Source organism: Echinops telfairi, unplaced genomic scaffold (genome assembly GCF_000313985.2).
Source record: "Echinops telfairi isolate 266 unplaced genomic scaffold, ASM31398v2 ScPeMD7_7467;HRSCAF=8505_0, whole genome shotgun sequence".
NCBI lineage: Eukaryota > Metazoa > Chordata > Mammalia > Afrosoricida > Tenrecidae > Echinops > Echinops telfairi.
The window spans coordinates 10,784,059-10,804,286 of NW_022111367.1; the positions used below are offsets into that span (position 1 = coordinate 10,784,059).

Genomic DNA, 20,228 nt, shown 5'->3' on the forward strand with positions numbered 1-20,228 from the left:
TTTTACAGCCAACAGCAACAGAAGGAAGCACCCCAGCATTCACTGGGATTTTCTGAAAGAGGATTGGGAATAATGGGCACAATGCACATCAATTACACTCTCTGTTCTGACCATAAATTACTCTTTACCACCTATAGGGAAAAGGATCTCAAAATGCTACTTTATGGGGGGCAGGGGGCGAGGAGATGAAGCAGTCACCCTTACACCCCCCTCCACTAATTCCACTCCCCACTAGTTGAAGCCAGGCAATGAACTCCAAATCGCGGGAGCTGACCTTGCCATAAATGTGCATTTGAAAGAGATGATCTTAGACATGACTTCCACAGAATCACTGAAACGGTCAGTGCTGGATTTAGCAAAACGCCTTGGACTCAACCCAGGGTGGAAGTTAAAATTCAGAGCTGCCTCTTACCTTCTCTTGTGGCTGTCTTCAGAGCATAGGGCTTGGCATATCAGGCCAATTAGGCAGAGCCAGAGTGCTGCTAGTGCAATTATTCTCCCGTCACTGACTGACTTAATGAGGGGTATGCAGCCCATTGACCAATCAAAACACAGCCACCAGGGACACAGCAGCAGCCATGCATTCAATGAATAGTAGTAATTATAGTTTATGGCCTGTCAGTCAAAAGGAAAACAAACATTTATTTGATACCGAACTGTGAAAAATATACACATATACGTATATATACATACATATCCTAATTTTACTTTTGAGGACCCTTCTGTTGAAGGACAGAAGCTGTATACAATAAAACCTTGCCTACTTCTCTCTTAAGTGTAGGGCTGGAATTCGTAATTTGTTAAAGGTATTCAGATTGTAATAGATCAAAACAGAACAAAGCCACCAGACTAGGCCATGAACCTAAACCAAACTCACTGCCATTGCGTCAGTTTTGACTCAAATTTGACGGTCCTACCCGATAGGACAGGATGGGACTTCCGCTGTGGAGTCTAGCACTGCACATCTTTGAGAGAAGAGAAAGCCTCATCTATTCCCTTTGGAGCAGCGGGTGGTTTGGAACTGCTAATCTCACCGTCAGCAGCCCAAAGTGTAACCACTATGCTACCCAGGCTCCCGGACAAGGCTATATGTGGTATGCTTGTTGTTGTTAAATTATGTCTCATTTACTTAGGGATGCCCCATATCTGTGGCTCAGGAAATTGGTAGCCTGAGGGTCACCTGTTGCTCTTGAACACATCAGAGCAGCATTCAAAAACTAGCCTCCTGATTTCTATTTCTGTGACACAGCTAAGAATTTGTGGCTCAAGTCCCTTGCTGAGTTAGTTAATTGTGCCAGCCTGGCCGATAATCACATGTGGGGCTGGTTGAAAGGCGGAGGGATAAATGGGTGGTGAAGCCTCGCCTTTCTAGTTCTCGGGTCTCTTGTTTTGTGATGGTTGCATCGGGTGCAGCTGCCTTAGCAGTTCCCTGCTTCAGCTTGCAAGATTGACTTCCTCCAAGACATCCCCAAGGAGAAGCCGCATGGATCTATCCCGATGCAGCCCTGGGTGCTGGAGCAGCCGTGTGGAGACCCTTGCCAGTGCTGAGATGCTTACACGTTCACGGACTCAGCTTTCCTCCTGCAGTCGGCATCATTGCCTCCGTTTTGTGAGGTGGAGGACTTTGTGGACTGGTGTTGGGTTAATGGGTTAATGTTGGACTTGTGGGCTTGGGCAGCATTGGGTTGGGATGTTTTTGTGATGCACCTTTTCTTTACATAAAACTCTCTTTTATATGTGAGTCGCCGTGGATTTGTTTCTCCAAAGTACCTAGACTAATACACTTGCTGTTAGCAAAAACATCTTTCAAGAATCAAGGGGGTCCTGACATCATGACCTATTTGAAGTTACATCGGAAACTTGACATTTGTCTTAACCCTGCCACATCACTTTCCTCTAAGACACAAGCAATAGCGTTAGGAGACAAAGTAACAAAATAGGTAGGAAACCTGACCTTGGAAGGAACTTTTAGCAATTACAAAAGAAACACAAGGAGTTCAGCCCCTTCTCAATCCCTTCTCAGTGGTAAAAACCTGGTTTCTCAAAGGGTTATCACTCAGCGATAAAGAGAAATCAGCCCTGGTGCATGCCACCCCGTGGAAGAACCTTGATGATATTACATGCTGAGAAATACGTCAACCGCAAAAGGACAAATACTGTCTGATCTCACCTATATGAAACAATAATAGTCTAGAATCCCAGGTTTGTTAGTGATAACCCGGGGCGGGAGGGAGCGGAGAAGGCAAAGGCGGTGCCCTTTCGAGGGGAGGTAGTGAGTTTCTGTTTCGGGTAAGGGGAGAGCTGCCGTGAACAGATGATGGGTACACAACATGGTCAGTGTAACTTTTCCCCACAATCATAAAAGAAAATGAAAGTCTGCTTTCATCCTAGAATAATGCTGAGTAATAGCAAACCACGATTAAAGTCTGTGGGTGGTGGGCGCTGGAGATGAGGAGGAGGGATGAAAGGGGACAAGACAGCCCAAAGGGGAGGAGATCTAGAACTCACCCGGACCACCACACTGTCGGCAAAAGAGGCCGGGTTGTCCACCTCTGTAAATGCTGGGGGGCCCGTGCCCATGATTTTCCAGCGCACATATAGCATGATGGTGCCCCCCAAGGTCAGGAGAGTCATTCTGAAGAGAAGGCCCCCGTTCCTGAGCACGCCAAAGTTCTGGAAGGAAACCACAGAGCCACTGATGCCGCAGATTTTCAAATATAACCTTGGCCATGCCAGGTACAAAAATATAGTCATTCTGCCAGAACGACTTTGACATTGTGCCGTACAGGGCTGGGCTATTTTAGAATTCAAAGTCACCCGGCATACTTGGAAAGTGGCATTTGAAATCAGCTTGGTATGTGACAATTTTTGATGTCTGAGCTGGAAACAAAGGCTATACTCACCTCTAAGCACTTGTCTTTGTGAAGTACCTTCTGGACAATTTCCAGAATGTTTAATTTGCCAATCACCAAGATGTCAAACACCGCATTCAAACCCTAAGGAGGCAAAGCAAGGCAACCAATGGTGGGAGAGCTTCACAATTATATGTCACAATTTTACTAAAGAACCTGAATCTATACAAGAAATGGAATCGATGAGATAACCACAGAAGATCTCTCTTCAGCTCTAAAATATATACCGTACACACTCGTGTATAAGCCGAGTTTTTCAACACATTTTTAATGCAGTTTCTGTGGTAAAATTAGGTGCCTCGGCTGATATTTGGGTCAGATTATACTCGAGTATATATGGTATATGGAGTTTCTATGAAATTAGCTCCTCAAACACTATCTAGTAAATTTATGTTAGTAATAATTTTATAATGTGCATATCATTCATCTCAACTCATTTCATGGCCATTGAGTCAATTCTGAATTCATAACCAACTCTGTAGGTCAGAGTAGAACTGTCCCTGTGGGTTCTGAGACTAGGGTAAGTCTTTATGGGAGCAGAAAGCCTCCTCTTTCTCCCAAGAAGTGGCTAGTGGGTTTGAAATGCTGACCTTATGGTTAGCAGCTCAATGCACAGCCCAATACATCATCTAGTAGTTAGGAATTTGAGTCCTCACACCCCACCCCCAAATGCCCTAGAGGTGCCTGTTCTCTCTTTTCACCCTAGAAATACTTGTTCTCCACTGCCCCCCTGTCCCCCTTTTGATAACTAGAAAACACTATTTCATATAATAGAGTAGCTACCTAGGAAGTAATTATGCCTAAGAAGATAAAAGCAGCCACCAACCTCAACAAATCCAGCCACACATGTAATTACACCACAAGAAACGCAAGTTCTGACTGATTCAGCCAAGTCTGAAGGGTTTCGTGTAATTGGGAGAATATACAGAATACTGTGTCGTGGAGCATTGGTGATCTCTGAGGCCAACACCGAGCTGTTCATGTTGTCTCTTTGTGCTGCTAGACAGCTAGGTTGCCTCTCTGAGCCTCCCTGCAGTGAAGGATGACCACATGCCTGCGTTCCAGCCTGTGGACTTGCAGCGAAGTCAGAGACAGCGACGGGGAGTTCTGCTTGTAAAACCTGGGTATGCTCTACCACTTGACTTGCCCCTTCTAGCAGGCAGCCGACGGAGGTGATGGTGATGAGCAGGTGGCCTCTTGGAGAGCCACCATGAGCCTGAGTCACCCTGCCCAGGACAACCACCCCTTACCGATGTGGAGCTTTAGCTCAGCGCTGTTCAGTGCATCATAAATAACTGGAGTTACGTAACACCACTGAAACTCTGCTATTGTTGCAGTTATTGGCTTCCATTGCGCTGGGCCCTGATTCACGGCAACCCCATGCACATGCACTTGTGCCCGCCCCACGCTGGGCTGTAGACGGGAGCGCTGGGATCCACAAGGTTTTCACCGGCTGATTTCTGGAAGCAGATCGTCAGGCCTTTCTTCCTGTTCTTAGTTTGGTAGCTTAGTTAGTTGGAACTTGTTCGGCATCGTAACACAGAGGCTCCTACCGGCAGGTGCAGTAGCAGTTGCGCATGAGGTGCACTGGCCAGGTATTAGACCCAGGCCTCCCACATGAACCCCATTCCGGCACTTTCCCCCTGTCCCCCGACTGTGCTCAGCCTCTAGTGGCACCACAATTGTTTCTGCCAGCAGGCAAGGGGCCTTTGTGGCGATTACACCTATCACGACAGGCTGAAGGATCCATGTTTCTTGGGATCGATTTTCTAACCTGCAATGGGCTTCCTACAAAGATCACTGCTGCAGGCAGCCACATCTAGTGGAGAACTCCTTACCCGATCCGGATAGAGAGGTCAGAGTGTACATCGTGTAGATGGTTAAAACGGCCCCTAAATGATTTGGGTCTTCCTAATAGGGGGCTATGTGGCCAGGAAGATCATACATCAGCAGAAGCCAGTGGTAATTGGTGGTTTTCAGAAGAAGGATGACATCTCTACTTAACCCTCTCTCCATAAAGGCTGGGAGTCATTAATGAGCCACCACGCAGGCAAGCCCTGGGTTAATCATTTCGGAGAATCCCAGTTTCATTCACCCATGCGACGTGCGATCTTACCGGGTCACCGAAGACCTAATTTACCGCCTGGGTGTAAGCCATTTTCTGCATATATGTAGATGCTCCCTGTTTACTGCAGCTGGACCCTCACACTACTTACGCTTCTGCCCACGAGCTGTAGAACAGTAACCATGGGGCAGCGGGGCTCTGGGGTCATGAGAGCTGAGCTAAGCACTAGATTGGCATTCTCTGCCCCTTTCTCTTTCACTGGGTCATTGACATGTCAATCATTTGATCAAATTTCAACACTAGCCAAATGTCCACATCTTTATTCAAGCCCACGGAGCACACTTCGTCAGGCCTTCCCCGCAGTTGAAGCACACAGCAATCACCTGGGGACCACGTTGCATGGGGTTTTAGGAGGACCGGCGTGGGATCGGAGATCGTAACCGGCTCTGGGATGATGTGTGTACTGCCGGCCTCCCCACAACACTTTGAGAAGGGTTTAGAGAAGTGTTTCTCAAGAACGAGTGATTTTGTCCCTGAGAGCACATAGAGTCAAGGAAAGAGAGAGGGCGCAGGCATGTCTCTGCCTTGTGGCAGTCGGCCGTGGGCTGCTGTAGACATGGCTTCTTCTTTTCTCTTGTGAAGCCACAGGAGGTCAGGTAAGGCCTCCAGTCACCAAAGAAGCACATGCGTTGACCTGAGTGTGTAGGAAGGGGCTGAGCAGGTAGCGCGTAGAGAAGGCTGACCTCTGTGTGAGGGTGGGGACTTGCTGAGAAGGAGACAATCTCATGCTAAAACTAAGGGACGAAAAGGAGAAGGAGGCGAGGAAGGGGCTTCCAGACGGAGGGAAAAGCTCCTGCAAAGGCCTGGAGGCAGAAAGGGCTTAACGTGGGCTGGGAACAAACCGTGCATGATGAAGACTCAGAGGGAGGTCTGTGTTCTGGGTGAAGTCAATGCCATGGGGTCCATGTGGATCCAGAGCCACCCCCGTGGGTTTCTGAGACTGTAACTGTTCACGGGAGTAGAAAGCCCAGGCTTTCTCCCGAAGAGCTGCTGGAGGTTTCAAACTGCTGACCATTCAGATTGCAGCCCAATTCAGAACTGCTACACCACAGGGAGGAACTACAGAAGGGTCTTAGAGAGGGAAGGGACCTGAACGATTCTCTAAGAAGATGATTTTGGGTGTTGTGTGGAGATGGCTGGGCGGGAGGTGGGGTGGGCAAGAGAGGAATCAGAATTTGAACCGTGACTTATAAAGCACTCCTCATTAGACAAGAGTATGTACCTCAAACACACGGATTCTTCAATGAATGAATATGACTGATTTGATTAAGCGACTCAAGCAATAGTTTATCAGATTTTATTAAATAAGTGGTCTTATCACAGTATTAGAAAAAGTTATATGCCGACATATTGAACCTCTCACAGATAACATATAGGATATAGAAATTCTATATAGGATAAATATATGTTATTTATCCCGTTCGCTAGTTATATGCATATCACTACTCAGATAGTGATTTTAAAGCTGTATTTATTCAGTGGCTTCTTGATTATTTTCATTTTAAAAAACACTGCTAGGTTGCTGCTGGGAGGAAAAAAGGCAAAGGGTCCTTCTGGGGGGACAGGAACATTGTAAAGCTTGATGGTGGTTTACATGTGCCGATGAGTCTTGGTGGTATAGTAGTTATGAGCTGGGCTGTGAACTGCAAGGCCCGCAGTTTGAAACCACCAGCTGCTCCTCGGGAGGAAACCAGGGCTTTCCACTCCCATAAGAGTAACAGTCTTGGAAACTCATGGGGGCAGTTCTACCCTATCCTACAGGGTCTCAGAGATAGTATCAGCTCAACAGTAGTGAGTGTGGTTTTTGGTTTTATGCATTTGCCCAAAGTCAAGAGCCACACTTAAAATCTGTGTTTTATGTATGTAAATCACTTATTAATATTAGTAGTGATAATAATAAACTAGTAGTTCAAAGATAGTTGGGACAAAGAACCGAAACAACAAACCCAAGAGTGAAGCTCACAGCCTCAAACCCTTCCAGATTGCTAACCGCTCCGAGTGGACCAAGTGGCTACAAAAAGAAGGAAAAGTCAAACTGAAGTGGACTTGGAATCTGCAGTGAAGTACAAGTTCATTTCAAACATATGGGAAAAATGGCCAGGAAATGTCATGTTAAAGACTGGGATAGACTAAGAGATGAGACAGCTTGAGTTTCTTCACTTTCCCTGAAGTTGTAGATCTGGGTTTCACCTATCTGTCCTAATCAAAATGTACTCCAGAACACATGAACAACCAGCCAAAGAATACATATGGTGTATAATATAAAAAAAGACTTCAAGTTCCCAAATCACAATGCGTGCTGAAGGAGCAGGATTAAAGGAACTCTTTGAAAAGAAAGCGCTGTTTGAAACATGAGCACTGCCACGAGCTCTTCAAGTGCTGCAGTAAACATGGACGTTTGAATTTTTCTTCACACATTCACAGAGCGGAAATACTTCAGTGCCCGTGTTGGTGTAAGTCTCATTTACCCATGGAGATCAATTATAAAGACAGGTGAGGCTGAGAAAGAGAGAGAGAGAGAGAGCGCGCGAGCGTGCATGTGTGCACAGGAAGATAGAGGAAATGGCAGGGTGACCGTTTCTTCATTTCTAACCTACTCATTAGGAGCCTTGTGGTGTATAATGCAGGGAATTGTGTGTATGGTATTGTCTCGATCTCCCCTAAGCGCTATTTTCTTCATAATAATTTTTTCTATTTTCATTTTATTTCAGAGCATCGTAGGCCACAGAAAATCACCCCGGGGGCCGCATGCGGCCCACAGCCACCAGTTTGACACCCCTGGTGTAGTGGGTATGGTTATCGTTTGGACTGCTGAGTCCAGGGTCAGTTGTTCGAACCCACCAGTTGCTCTGCAGGAAAAAGATGAGGCTTTCTGCTTCTGTAAAGATTAATAGTCTCTAAAACCCAGGGGTGCCCTTAAAGAGTGGCTATGAGTCAGAATGGATTCAATGGCAGTGAACCAACCCACTATCTTTTTCAACTCTGGGACCTGAAAGATGACTGGGGTTAGCCTGCTATTGTTTTCAGGGCAGCTGAGAGGATCCCGGAAAACCGCAGACCAACATGCTTTTCTCTTTTTCAACAGGCCCCCTGCAAGAATGAATGGTCACTACTCCCCAAGAATTGCCCACGCCACACTCCCACCTGTTGCTAATGACAGACAACAGGTGTATCTGTTGTCACTCCCCATCCGAAATGCCAGAATGGCCACAGCCCAGAGACGTCTGTGAGTTTGGGTCAAGAACAGAATAGGGAGGCTATGGAGGCCCTGGGCCAGAGCTGGCCCGTTCCATCTGTGCAGGAGGGAGGGGGCATGTGAGGAGCGCCTTACCAGCACGGTGATCCCTTGCTCTTTGCACAGCATGGCTGCTGCTCCCAGAAGAATACTCAGCAAGACCCAGAAGGTAGAAAAATGTGCTCCCTCCTTGCTACCTGCCAATAAAGTGAGACGGTAAGTGCAAAAGCCACACCATCCAGTTCAGTCTTGAGAGCATCAGGAGCTAAAAGCCGCGTCATGCACTTGCTGTGTCCATGCGTGAACAGCCAAGCTCGGCCTGTTGACGGCAGTTCTCTATGGGCACATGTGCTACACTCTTGCTCTTGTGGTGCCACCACCTCCTCTACACGGTACACACTTCCCCATTCCAGGCTCCACCTACGAGTGCCCAGAGTCTTTGGGAAGCATTCACAGGAAGCCCTGGCCACCCACACGCCTCCGCAGCACAGTCTTCATGGTCAAGTTCCTGACCCGTAGAGGTGGGAACTCCCACGGTGACGCCAAGCCCTGCCTGTGGTTTCCAGATGACCCAGCGGCGGCTGCTTCACTCACAGCGGCGGTATCAGGAGGGTGAGTCAGCTCTGTGCATCTCTCCTCTCCAAGGATAGGAAGCCAGGCTCTCTGAATACCCAGGGTAACTTCAGATGGGCAGGAGACACCAAAAAATACCCCCAAGCTCTCAAACTCACTGCCATCAAGTTGATGCCAACTCATATCACTACAACCTACCGGTCAGGATAGACCCTCCTCTGTGGTTTTCCGAGATTGTCATTATTGATGGGAGTAGAAAGCTTCATCTTCATCATTCTCCCATGGAACAACTGGTGGTTTCGAGCTGCTGACCTTGAGGTTAGCAGCCAAATATATAACCCACTATGCCATCAGGAAACAATTGGTGGAACAAAGGGTTAGTACTCAGGTATTAAATGAGAGGTCTGCAGTTCAAACCCATCCACAAGTGCCTGGGAAGATAGGGCTGGTGATCTCATCCACTGAAAAGCCCATGGAGCACAGTTGATTCAGTAACATGAGGTCCCCATGAGTTAGAATTGGCTCAACAGCAGCTCCCCACAGCCCAGACAGGTACCCTCTGCTACTAGTGTAGGGTAATACCAACCACTAGAAGGATGCACAGCTACTGGCAGACAGCTGTCACTTAGCACCTGGGGCAGGTGAAGGCACAGGTCAGGCTGGTGGGGGGGCGGCAATCTGCACAAGGGTTCAAGCAAGCGTAACCCCACCACCAAACCCAGCGCCACTGAGTCCATTCCAACATACATTGTCCCTGTATGATCACTGTCTACTTCCATAAACAGTTACAGAAACCCACAGGGGCAATTCCCCCGTCCTATAGAGTCACTATAAGTCGGCAGCAATGCAATGGCGGTGAGTTTTGGTCTGGAATCTTTACAAGAGCAGATCTTTTCCCATGGAGTGACTGATGGGTTTGAACCCATAGCCAGGTGGACTTGGTTTAATGAGCAGCTCAAGGTCAGGGTTAGCTTATATAATAATTGAGGGCCCGTACATTTCTTCTGAGAAATGGAGGGTCTGGTTTTATACTGTTTTGGTGACTGGTATGTATAATGTATAGGTCTCTGGGTGGCATAAACAATTTTACACTTGGCTAGAGGTGCTGTGGGCATGCAGTTGACTATCAACCAAAAGGATGGTGGTTTGATCCTACCTGCTGCTCTGAAGGGGAAAGCACCTGACAAGAGGCTTCCTCGAAGATGAAAAAGCAAGAACAAGAATCAAACACCGCCATCGAGTTAATTCCAATTACAGCCTTGGAAAGATGGTGGGCAGTTCTCCTCTACCACTGACAGCACCAACCAAACTCCCTGCCCTCGAGCCAATTCCAGCTCAGCCACCCTACAGCACAGGGTAGAACCGGCCCTGTGGGTTTCTGAGACGGCGACCCTTTCTGGGAGTAGAAAGCATCATCACATACAGTTTCTGTAGGTCAGAATTGATGACAGTAGGTTTACTGACTGAAACATCACTGGCTTGAATCCACCAGTGGCTCCATGGAAGATGACAGAGCCACAGTTCTATGTGACACACACGTGGTTGTCAGGAGTCTGCATGAACTTGGTGCAATGGGTTTAGATTTTGGGGTCATGAGCAATTGGGGGCTTACGCTGACCTACTTGGGAGAAGAGGAAAGACATCCATGCTGCTCATCTCCGTTCTTCCTTGATGAAGCCCTCCCCGCCTCATCTACATAAATGGTGAATAAACATGTAAAACTGTATGTGTGAAATGGTGCTAACGTGGACCTGCTTAAAGGATCTAATCATTAGTGTGCCCAAGGTGCTCGGGAATCTTGGTTCATCTCTGCTTACAAGTGGAACTCCAGCTCTGAATGCCAGTTTTGCCATCTACTGTATGCCCTTGAGTAAGTTACCTCTCTCATTCTCAGTATCCTTATCTACAAAATGTGGGCAATGGTACTGGTATACTAGGTTAAGAGTTGGTTAGCAGTTTGAAACCACCATCTGCTCCCTGGGGAAAAGACCAGGCTTTCTAATCCTGTAAAGATGTACAGCTTCAGAAACCCCCATGGGAAGCTCTCCCCTATAATAATATTCTCTTTAGACAACCAGTACCTTTTTTCTCAGAGAAAAAGTAATGGTTTAGTGTGTGTGTGTGCACATGATGCACGAACCCTGACTGAAGAGATATAAAGTCTTGTGAGTATGTGAGAACATCTTAGAAAATTCCAAGGATGGAAACCCTAACAGACCACAGGGGCCCCTAAACCTGGCACCATTCTATGTTCAGGTGGAGCCCCTGAGAGTCATCAGGATTAACTCCAGAGACTCCCCATCACACCTGCAATGGCCTCCCTTCCAAGTAACAGGACTGGGCTCCAGACCAGCTTGATGGGAAAATTGCCTCCCTCAAAAATCAGCTCACACAGCAGTAGAGCTAAAGAAGTCACGCAGAAACAACACACCGCCTAGCGTTTTCCGACCCTTGCAGCTTTTCCTGGGGACTTGTGTACATCCAATAATACAAACACTGTTTCTTGAGCTATTCCAGTTGAGGCATTGTAAGGCTTTCCACAGGGCCACTTGTGCAACCACAGTAAGCCTCACTCCCGGGGAGGCAGGGAGTCTGTCACCCATAAACGCCACGGGCCTTGCAGCTTTCAAACCTCACATCCTTGTTGCCTACCAGATAAAGGTCACCCTTGGGGATGGACATCAAACTCAAAAGAAACTCACTGTCATCGAGTTGATTCCCCACTTTTCGCGACCCTATAGGACAGGGTAGAACTACCCCTTGGGTTTCCAATACTATAACTCTTTATGGGAATAGAAAGCTTCATCTTTCTCCCACGGAGCCGCTGGCAGTTCTGAACTGTGACCTTGCAGTCAGCAGCTCAACAGTGACCTCGGATCCTGCTACTCAGGCAGCACCAGCCTCCACGGTTTTTCTTGTTCTCGTCTACAGTCCGAGCACCAGCCGGTGACTCAACTTGGCTCTGGGCTAGGCTTCATTTAATCCGGTCCCTCAGGCTGAATGCCCTGGGCAAAATCCTCTCCGTTTATGAAGCTGTCAAATGTCACTCACTTGGTGAAACTCCACCTCCAACCTTCCAGGCAGAAGCTGTTCATCTCAAGCCTCTCCTCTTTTGCTGAACGCAGTTAGAACATCACACTGTCCTGTTGGAAACCATGCAGGCCTGACTGTTCCTAACAGGGCTGTCTTAGCCACTGCCTGAGCCGAGTCAGTTAGGCCCGCTGTGGCACCGAACTGTCCCCAGCGCAATGTTGCTCACACCGTGTCACAGCTGCTTGGTTTACTGTTATTCTCCTAGTGGAGGGGGTTTTCAACCTTGGCATTTTGGGCATTTGGGCGGATCCTTTGTATGAAGGCTGCCCTGAGTCTTGTAGGATATTCCACATCATCTCTGACTTCTCCCTGTTAGATGCCAATTGCATCTAACATCTGTCCCACCCCAGTTGGATGACCAAACAGGACACCGGTTTCCCTATTGTTCTTTTATGCTGTTGAGGCAATCTTCATCTCCCAGTGACCCCACGTGACGGAGAAGCCCTGTTCTAAAGAGTTTCCTAGGTTTTAATCTGTCCAGGAGCGGGCTGCGGTGGAGCAGCTGGCTGGGTTAAAATGGATACAGCACCTAACCTTTCCCCACTAGGACTCCTTCCAAACTCCAAACCTGCTGCCATGGAGTCAGCTCTGACTCACAGCAATCCTGTCGGACAGGGTGGAACTGCCCCTTTGTGTTTCTGAGACTGTAACTCTCCTCCACAGGAGTAGAGAGCTCGTGGGTTCGAACTGAGGGTCTTGTAGTTAGGAGCCCAGTGAGTGGCCCACTATGCTGACAGGGCTCCAAAGGCCAGGAAGGACCCGCATCAATAGTAAGCCTGCTGACAGTGGTATCCCTGGTTCCATGCCTGACCCATAGGAGCCACTAGAATTTTCCATGGCTGAATCTGCAGCACTTGAATCTGGAAAGCATCCATCTATAGTCAGTGAAGGAAGCATCTTATCTACCATGTACTAAAAGGGGCCTGAGATGCGACCTTTTGACATTCACAGAAATACAACTGTTAACAGCTAGAGTGTGTGTGCGGTCATTTGCTTCTCCAAAACCCAAAGCCACACTCATTGGCATCAAGTCGATGCTGACTCACAGTCTGTGAGACAGTCTGTCCTGACTGACCGTCCAGGACAAGTTAGACCTGCCCCTTTGGGTTTCCAAGACTAGAACTCTTTATGGGAGTAGAAAGCTCCGTCTTTCTCCTGAGGTGAGAGTGGTGCTTTCGAACTGCTGACTTTGCAGGTAGCAGCTCAATGCAGAATCACTAGGGCTCCTCATTTGCTTCTCCGAGGCTGCTTATATACTTCCGATGGCAATATTGGCATCCCTCCTGCAAGGCGCCCAGCAGGTGGCCATGTAGCCTCCTTGCCATCAATACCTTCAGTGAGGAGCAGTGACTTTTCATACCACAGCCCGGTCCATTTTGACCTTGGGCTGTAAGACATCTTTCTTATGCTAAGCCCAAGCTTGCGTTACTCTTGCCTTAGCTCAGCCAAGGGCAGCCTCTCTCCAGGCTGCCAAGTCCTCTCCACTCACTGACTGTACATCAATGTGTTTGCTGCTATGGGGTACACTGAGGATAAGCTTACTTGTGGAAATTACCTGTATCATCTATCTGCAATAAAAAAAAATCCCAATTAAGAACCACAACATAAACAATCCTTTCAAATGAAGCAAGATTGCATGTGAGAGCTCACTCCCTCATTGGCGTGTGTTCTTTTAGTGAGCACGGTGCTGGGTCTTGTTCTATGAGGGGAAGCCGGCTCACTGGCACCTACCAACCACGCCCCTGATTTCTGTTCACTGTGCTCCACTAAACAAACGGTGATTTCCCAATGTCATGCTCCCTGCTAACTTTAGAAGCAGGTCCCTTGAACATTTTACCTTTCTTCCTACACAAATGAAATTAGCTTATATTTTATTGGAATGTAACATAGATGAATATCATCCTCTCCCATAGGCCAGTGGACTTTGACAGAAAAAGAAATAGCATTTCTTCCATGAAAACACCTCAAAGTACTCCGTTATCATAAAATTAAAATGACTACATACCTGTGAAGTAATATGATAATATTCTATTTATCTAGCCTAGTTAAGACTTTGAAAAGTCTTCCCACCCCCACTCCTTTGGTGGCTAAGTCAGTGTGATTTCATCACACACAGGAAGATGTAAGAAAGCACTCTAGAAAATATAACCTTCAGACTTATTAGTAATCCTCTTTTTCATTGCATACCATAATTTTACAACAGGTTTCTCTTTAAAAAGCCTAAACTTCTGTGAAGGATCCAGGCTCTTTAAATGTCTCCCACCCCCTGCTTTGAGTCTTCAGGAAGGGTCCTGCTCTTTAATCTTATATTTTTGGCTTTAATTTTATACTTTTGACGTTGCTTCAAATGTTCCAGGTATGAAAAGATAAATGCAATGCTTCTTTGCTGGGGAAGTTTCTTCAGTTTCAGTGGCTATTAAATATTAGCTGCTACTTCTTGAAATAGCTATTTCAGACCAGAGGCAGATCCACAGGCAAAGCTGTCAACCAGGATGGCTTCCCCAACCCTTGAACTTTAGCTAACGCCAGGAAGATGTGCTGATGGCTACAGTACACACTTGATTCAGAAGACTTGGGGAGAATGCAAAACCCTCATATTTTACACTGACTGTAAATTAACATTTTAATATTTTTGGTGTATTGGGCTAAACAGAACATCTGAATACAGTTCATCTGCCCTGCTTTTTTATGATACTAAACCAAGCCAGACTCACTGTCACTGAGGCGGTGCCCATCCCCAGTGACCCCATGGGACCCAGCAGGGCTGCTCCTCGGTGCTTTCGAGACTTAATCTTTACGGGAGCAGACTGCCTCTATTTTTCTCCCACAGAGAGACCGGTGGGCTTAAACTGCTGACCTTGGGGTTAGCGGTGCAGTGTCTTATCCTCAGCACCACCACGGTTCCTTAACATGGCTCCTGGAAAATATAAAATGACATCCTTTATGTGTGGAGCCGTCCTAAACTGCGTGGCCAAAGACCCAGCTCTCTCCCAGTAAATTTTTATTGATCCAATAATTTGAAAATTGCCCTATTTGTATTTCAAGTTTGTCTTTGCAAAAGACAACAAGTGCAAGCATGGGTCTGCCTATTTAAATGCAGCTCTTGCTCCCCTGATCTCTGCCGGATTAACCACTCAATATCATATCAAAAGTCTTGCGATTTAGCGTGCATATGCATTTTGATTTTTCTAGAATCCAAGTGGGAGCGGTTAGGTTGACAAACGTTTATAAATGAAGAGGTATTTTCAATCAAAAAGGTCATCTGTTTCAAACGTATGGTATGCATATGTGTGATTAAACCAAGGTCAACCTCTCCTGAATTGACAAAATGCTTCTAGCACTGGGAGTGCACAACAAAGACCTTATGAATATTGCATAATCAAGCGAGAAAGCACTCAGAACATGTAGTTCTGCCCCTTGTAATTCTCCACATTAAAACGGACGCTAAGTCTTGGTGTCTCAAGGTGACTAATGCTAATAATTGGCCAGAGAGCACAACCTAAATGAATTTGGAATGTTTTTTTCATAGCTCTGTTCGAAATGCAAGCTAATCTTCTATTTCCAAGCTTGAACATCTAATAGGACAATTGAAACAACAATAGACGGACTTGCATGTTGTAGGCATTTGATAAATGTTTATCCAATCAATGAAGAGTTTCACTTATTTCCATGTCTATCAGAAATTACTGCATATTTTAACGAGTTACATGAAACATAGTTTAATGTTTAAAAAGTTAATGCATCAATGTGAGCAAATGCAGCTGAGGTCAGGCCTTTTCCCTTTAACTCCATCTTTGAGTCCCTCCACCCAGACAGAATCTCCATCATGTGACAGACTTTTTCCCTTCGTAAAAGGTGAAAAATGGCATAGGTAATATTTTAAAAGCCAAGGAAAAATGAATTTATGTTCACTTTACTTAGAACTGCTAAGAGACAGATCGATGTCTCTGGTGCAGTTGCATTTATGGATATTTTTATTCAGCAGAATTTTGCCAAGATTGAGAATTATAACTTGTGCATAAGTCTAGGTAAGCAACTCGGGACAGTCCCTTTACCCGGACCTCTGGCTTCACTGTGTCCAGGCTGCTTAAATTGGAATTCTCAAGGAGCCAAGAAAGGAGGAAAAGAGCCACATTAACACTGCACTCTGTCTCTCCTCCACAAAGAGGACAATGTGCTCTCGGATAATTACGCAGCATTAGCAAACATCAACCACTTAGAATCCAGAACTTAATAGTGATTTGCCTAGAAAACACTTTTCTTGTTTCAGTATATTCCTCCATGATCTGTAACAATCCAATCACTTAGGTAAATGGAGGCAAAGGCTAGTGGTGTGAGGGGAGCCCGGGGAGGTGGGACCCAAATGCAAGAACACAAAGACACTTGTCAGTGCTAACACCCACAAGTGCCAACAGATGTGATCAATTTAATGAAGCACGTGCCTCCGATTTGGCACTACTTTCCAGAGGGAAGATCTCCTTTCATCAAAAGCACCACATTGTACAAGATACCCCTCTTCACCACTCTCTGCCTGGCATCTCTGCCACATTGAAACTGGCACATCATGTTGTATGTGGGAACCATGCCACCCCGACAGGTGGCCACGGCGCTCGATCTGACAGATCAACACAATGAACATCAGATCCATGTTCAGAAATTTGGAACCAGCCAAGTCGTGCGGCCACGTGCAGAATAAAAGAAGTTAGACGTTGCCGTCCTGAAATATGGGACCTCTTTTAGTCCAAAGAATGGTGGAATCAAAAAACAGAGAAAGGAGAGAGGAGAGAGGAGAGAGAGGAGAGGAGAGGAGAGGAGAGGAGAGGGAATATGCACGAACACTACTGTCAAAATTCAGTTTTTCACTACATGGGTTATACAATCACTCTATTTTATTTTTTAAGTTGTTAGATTCCACATCAAAGAAAAATGAATGTCGGAGATCGGAATGAAAACATGAGGAAATGATCCCTCAAGGGTAAAACTTATCCTCTTTTCCTGGTCTGATCGATGATATGCAAAGCAGTATGGCAAACAGGGTAGAGTTATTTAAGAACAATTGAGACTTCTGATCTTGTCTATCATGAAGACTTGTCTGCTATACAATGATTACTAGATTACAGCAACTCTACTTTCCTCTGGAAAAGACCTCCTCTTGTCCCTTATACATGAGATTGATTGCATTTCTCTTCCTAGTCCTGAATTCCTGCTTAGGGATTTTAAAGGTATTTATTCAGAAAAGAAACTTGCTTTGGTTCTCCTAGTAAAGCTTATCCTGCAGTGGGATTACCCGTTTCCAATCTGAAATACCAGGCTTTACAAAGAGACATAATAAAAATAAATAAACAAAGAGACATAAATATTGACAAATGGTCTCATTGTCATAACCATGCCTTCTCTTTTGGAGGTTCAGAAATAATAACTGGTGCATCATCAGACTTCACCTTTCTGGATGGTTTGTGAGAAAAAGTATGGTAATTTACAAGAATATTAAAAAAAAAGATTCTGTTGCAAATGATTTGCTTGGAAACATTCTATTTAAACAACAATCAAAAAAGAAAGGGAGGGAGAAGGAACGGAGTAAGGAAAAGAAAGAAGAAAAGAAGTCAAAGCCCTAGAAGTGTTATCTGAGTCGATTTTTGATGAGGCCAGGATCCCAGAGGTTAGTACAGCATTGCTTGTTAACAAACCAGGCAATTAAAAACGGTCCAGCCCTTTGTCAGACAGACAGATCTCGTCGCAAGTGAAAGCAAATGAGGTCACCAAAAATGAAATGTACAGATCTTCTGGAAGAGCTTTTTAACGAGTGAAATAATTTATTTCCCAGTCCTTAAGCCCTTGTTTCCATAGAAGATAACATTACCACTGCTCCCCTGTAAAAACCTTCCTTGAATTTCAAGTTTATGTGTAATGGATGCTCTCAATTTCTGTTCAGCTCCCCAAAGTACAAAGACCAGATTTCTTAGCATGAATAGAATTATTACTTGTATCCAGTAACTATGGATTTTCTTGCATCACAAAAACATTTGAATCTTCTGTTGAGGACTCATAGACACATGGAACCACACTGGCACCTGGAGCCAGAAGCCCTGGCTCTAATGACAATACATGCACAGGCTTCACCACGTGACATTTTTTGTATCGCCTACACTGGCTAGCCAGGAAAATAAACACATTTATTTCTTCTTAATGCATCACAGGCTCTGCTCTCTTGTATTTATGAAAACCGAACAGAGAGAAGATGATACATTAGCAAGCACCAAGGTCAGCGCCATCAAACTTGCATGAACACCCCTTGAAAAGCTCATGAGACCATGATACTTATTAAATGCCTGCTATGTGGTGGGCACAAAGAAGAAAGCGTCACCCAGACAGTATGGAGAGTCAAAACATGTTATTTCTTGAGCATTTAGGAACATCCGAAACTTAATTTTGATAAAAATAAATGTGGCACCATGGTGAAAGCCCTCGGCCAACAATGGAAAGGTTGGGGTTTGCACCCACCTGCCCCTCTGCAGGAGAAAAGACCTGACAGTCTGCTCCTGTAAGGTTTCAGCCTCGGAAACCCTACAAGGCAGTTCTAGTCTGTCCCAGAGAGTCGCTCCAAGTTGAAATGGTCGCTCCAAGTATAGCTTTTGTATCTCTAACATCAGATCCAGAGCCTGGCATAAAGGATGCCTTTTACATTTAATTACTGATCATGAAAGGAATGATCAAGATCAAAGACCAATAAAAAGCGCTATTTCTCATTATCATTTTGGAGATGCTAGGTGGAGCTTCGTGGTAGAGTGGTTATGTGTTGGGTTTGAGACTACCAGCCACTCCAGAGGAAAAAGTTGTGTCTTTCCACTACTGTTAACAGTTAGTCTGGAAACTCACAGGGCCAGTTAGGTCTACCCTGTCCTATGGGGTGGCTATGAGCAGGCAATGACTCCTTGGCAGGGAGTGGAAGTTTTGAGGTGCCCCAAATGGCTATATGCTCAGTGGCTAACAGAAAGGCTGGGAGCCTGAGTCCACCCAGCGCCGTCTCAGGAGAATGGATGGGCCCTCTACTTCTGAAAAAGCAGCCATTGATAACTCTACGGAGCACAGTTCGAGTCTGACACACATGTGGCCACCATGTATTAGAGAAGGTAATGGCAACTGGTCTGATACGGCCACTCCTCACTTACTGACGGCTGGGTTCCAAAGACCTGGTTGGTACATGAAAATCGGTGTTATGTGAAGTTCTATGAAGGATATTGGTGTTCTTTATGTGGAATTCTATGGAGGATGACTGCATCATTCCATAACTACCAATCCACTGAGAACAATGGCCCAGCTAAGCAGACACAACCTTAACCTTAACCATCACAGCCAGCATTGTTACTCTTGCTGCGTACCTTGGTGTTTGTAACTGCTAGAGATACGTTGTTAATGTACAAGATAGTTGGATAGACTCTTTTACTATTGTTGAAAATGAGAACTATTGGATGAGGCAGTCAGTAAGTGAGGAGAAGGTGTATTATTTTAGAACAGAATCAAAAAGTGTTTTTTCATGAACATCTTAACCAGAATTACTTTGGCATAGAATACTCTAACTGCTGCTTCTCTGGAAAATTATTGATATGCAAAAAAAAGTCTATATTTGTGTTTGTGAGAGGAAGAGGGACCCTTGGCTGCCCTTGGCTACTCTATGTATGAAGTCGAACATGAACATGACATTTAAGGGCCATTTTAAAGCTACACAAGAAGCAGGTTCTATTTGTGGAATGTTTGAGAAGAACAGAGATGGCCGAGAGTGGCTGCAGGCATAGTACCTCTGTCAACAGAACTGAGGACAGGCCCTCTCAGGCCACATCAGCACTGGGTTGGAGGGATAAGGAAACAAAGTGGAGCTGGGGACAGAGAGAGGAGATAGCAAGGCTGGCGGGGTGAAGCAGCTGCTCGGGCGGTCACAGTGCCCTACCAGTGTGGCTCAGACTTGCAGTGATGGTGGGTGAGGTTAGACACACACAGTCTGGTTGGGGGCAGTCAGAGAATGCTTCATGTGGCAGAGGACTTCCTTCCCCAAACAAGCTACCAACAATGAGCCGACATTGCTCCCCCCAAAGAACCAGGGTGCTTGCGCCTCCCAAACCACAGCAAAACTGGGAGGCAGAATGCAGTTCTGCTACCTTTAGTCTGTGCTACAAGGAGACAATTCATCTGCGCTATTGGCAACGGCCTGCAAAGCCAATTCTTAATGAATACAGCTTGAGAGGTGGGTCCTACTGACCACCCACGTCAGACTTTTCCCACAACTTTTAGAAGG

At 45.9% G+C, this 20,228-nt stretch overlaps 1 protein-coding gene across 3 annotated transcripts in view; it reads right to left on the reverse strand.

Moving 5' to 3' along the window:
* The window catches only part of TMTC4 (transmembrane O-mannosyltransferase targeting cadherins 4), an 86,738-nt gene that overhangs the window by 40,056 nt on the left and 26,454 nt on the right, over positions 1-20,228 (reverse strand). The window contains exons 6-9 of one of the 3 annotated variants that reach the window (XM_030888439.2): positions 8,369-8,469; positions 2,904-2,996; positions 2,509-2,673; positions 413-615 (exon numbers count right to left, since the gene is read on the reverse strand). In XM_030888439.2, coding sequence (XP_030744299.1) covers positions 413-615; positions 2,509-2,673; positions 2,904-2,996; positions 8,369-8,469 — 562 coding nt within the window. The remainder of the gene's footprint in view (positions 1-412; positions 616-2,508; positions 2,674-2,903; positions 2,997-8,368; positions 8,470-20,228) is intronic. The other 2 variants (XM_045283785.1, XM_045283786.1) reach the window with 2 other exon arrangements.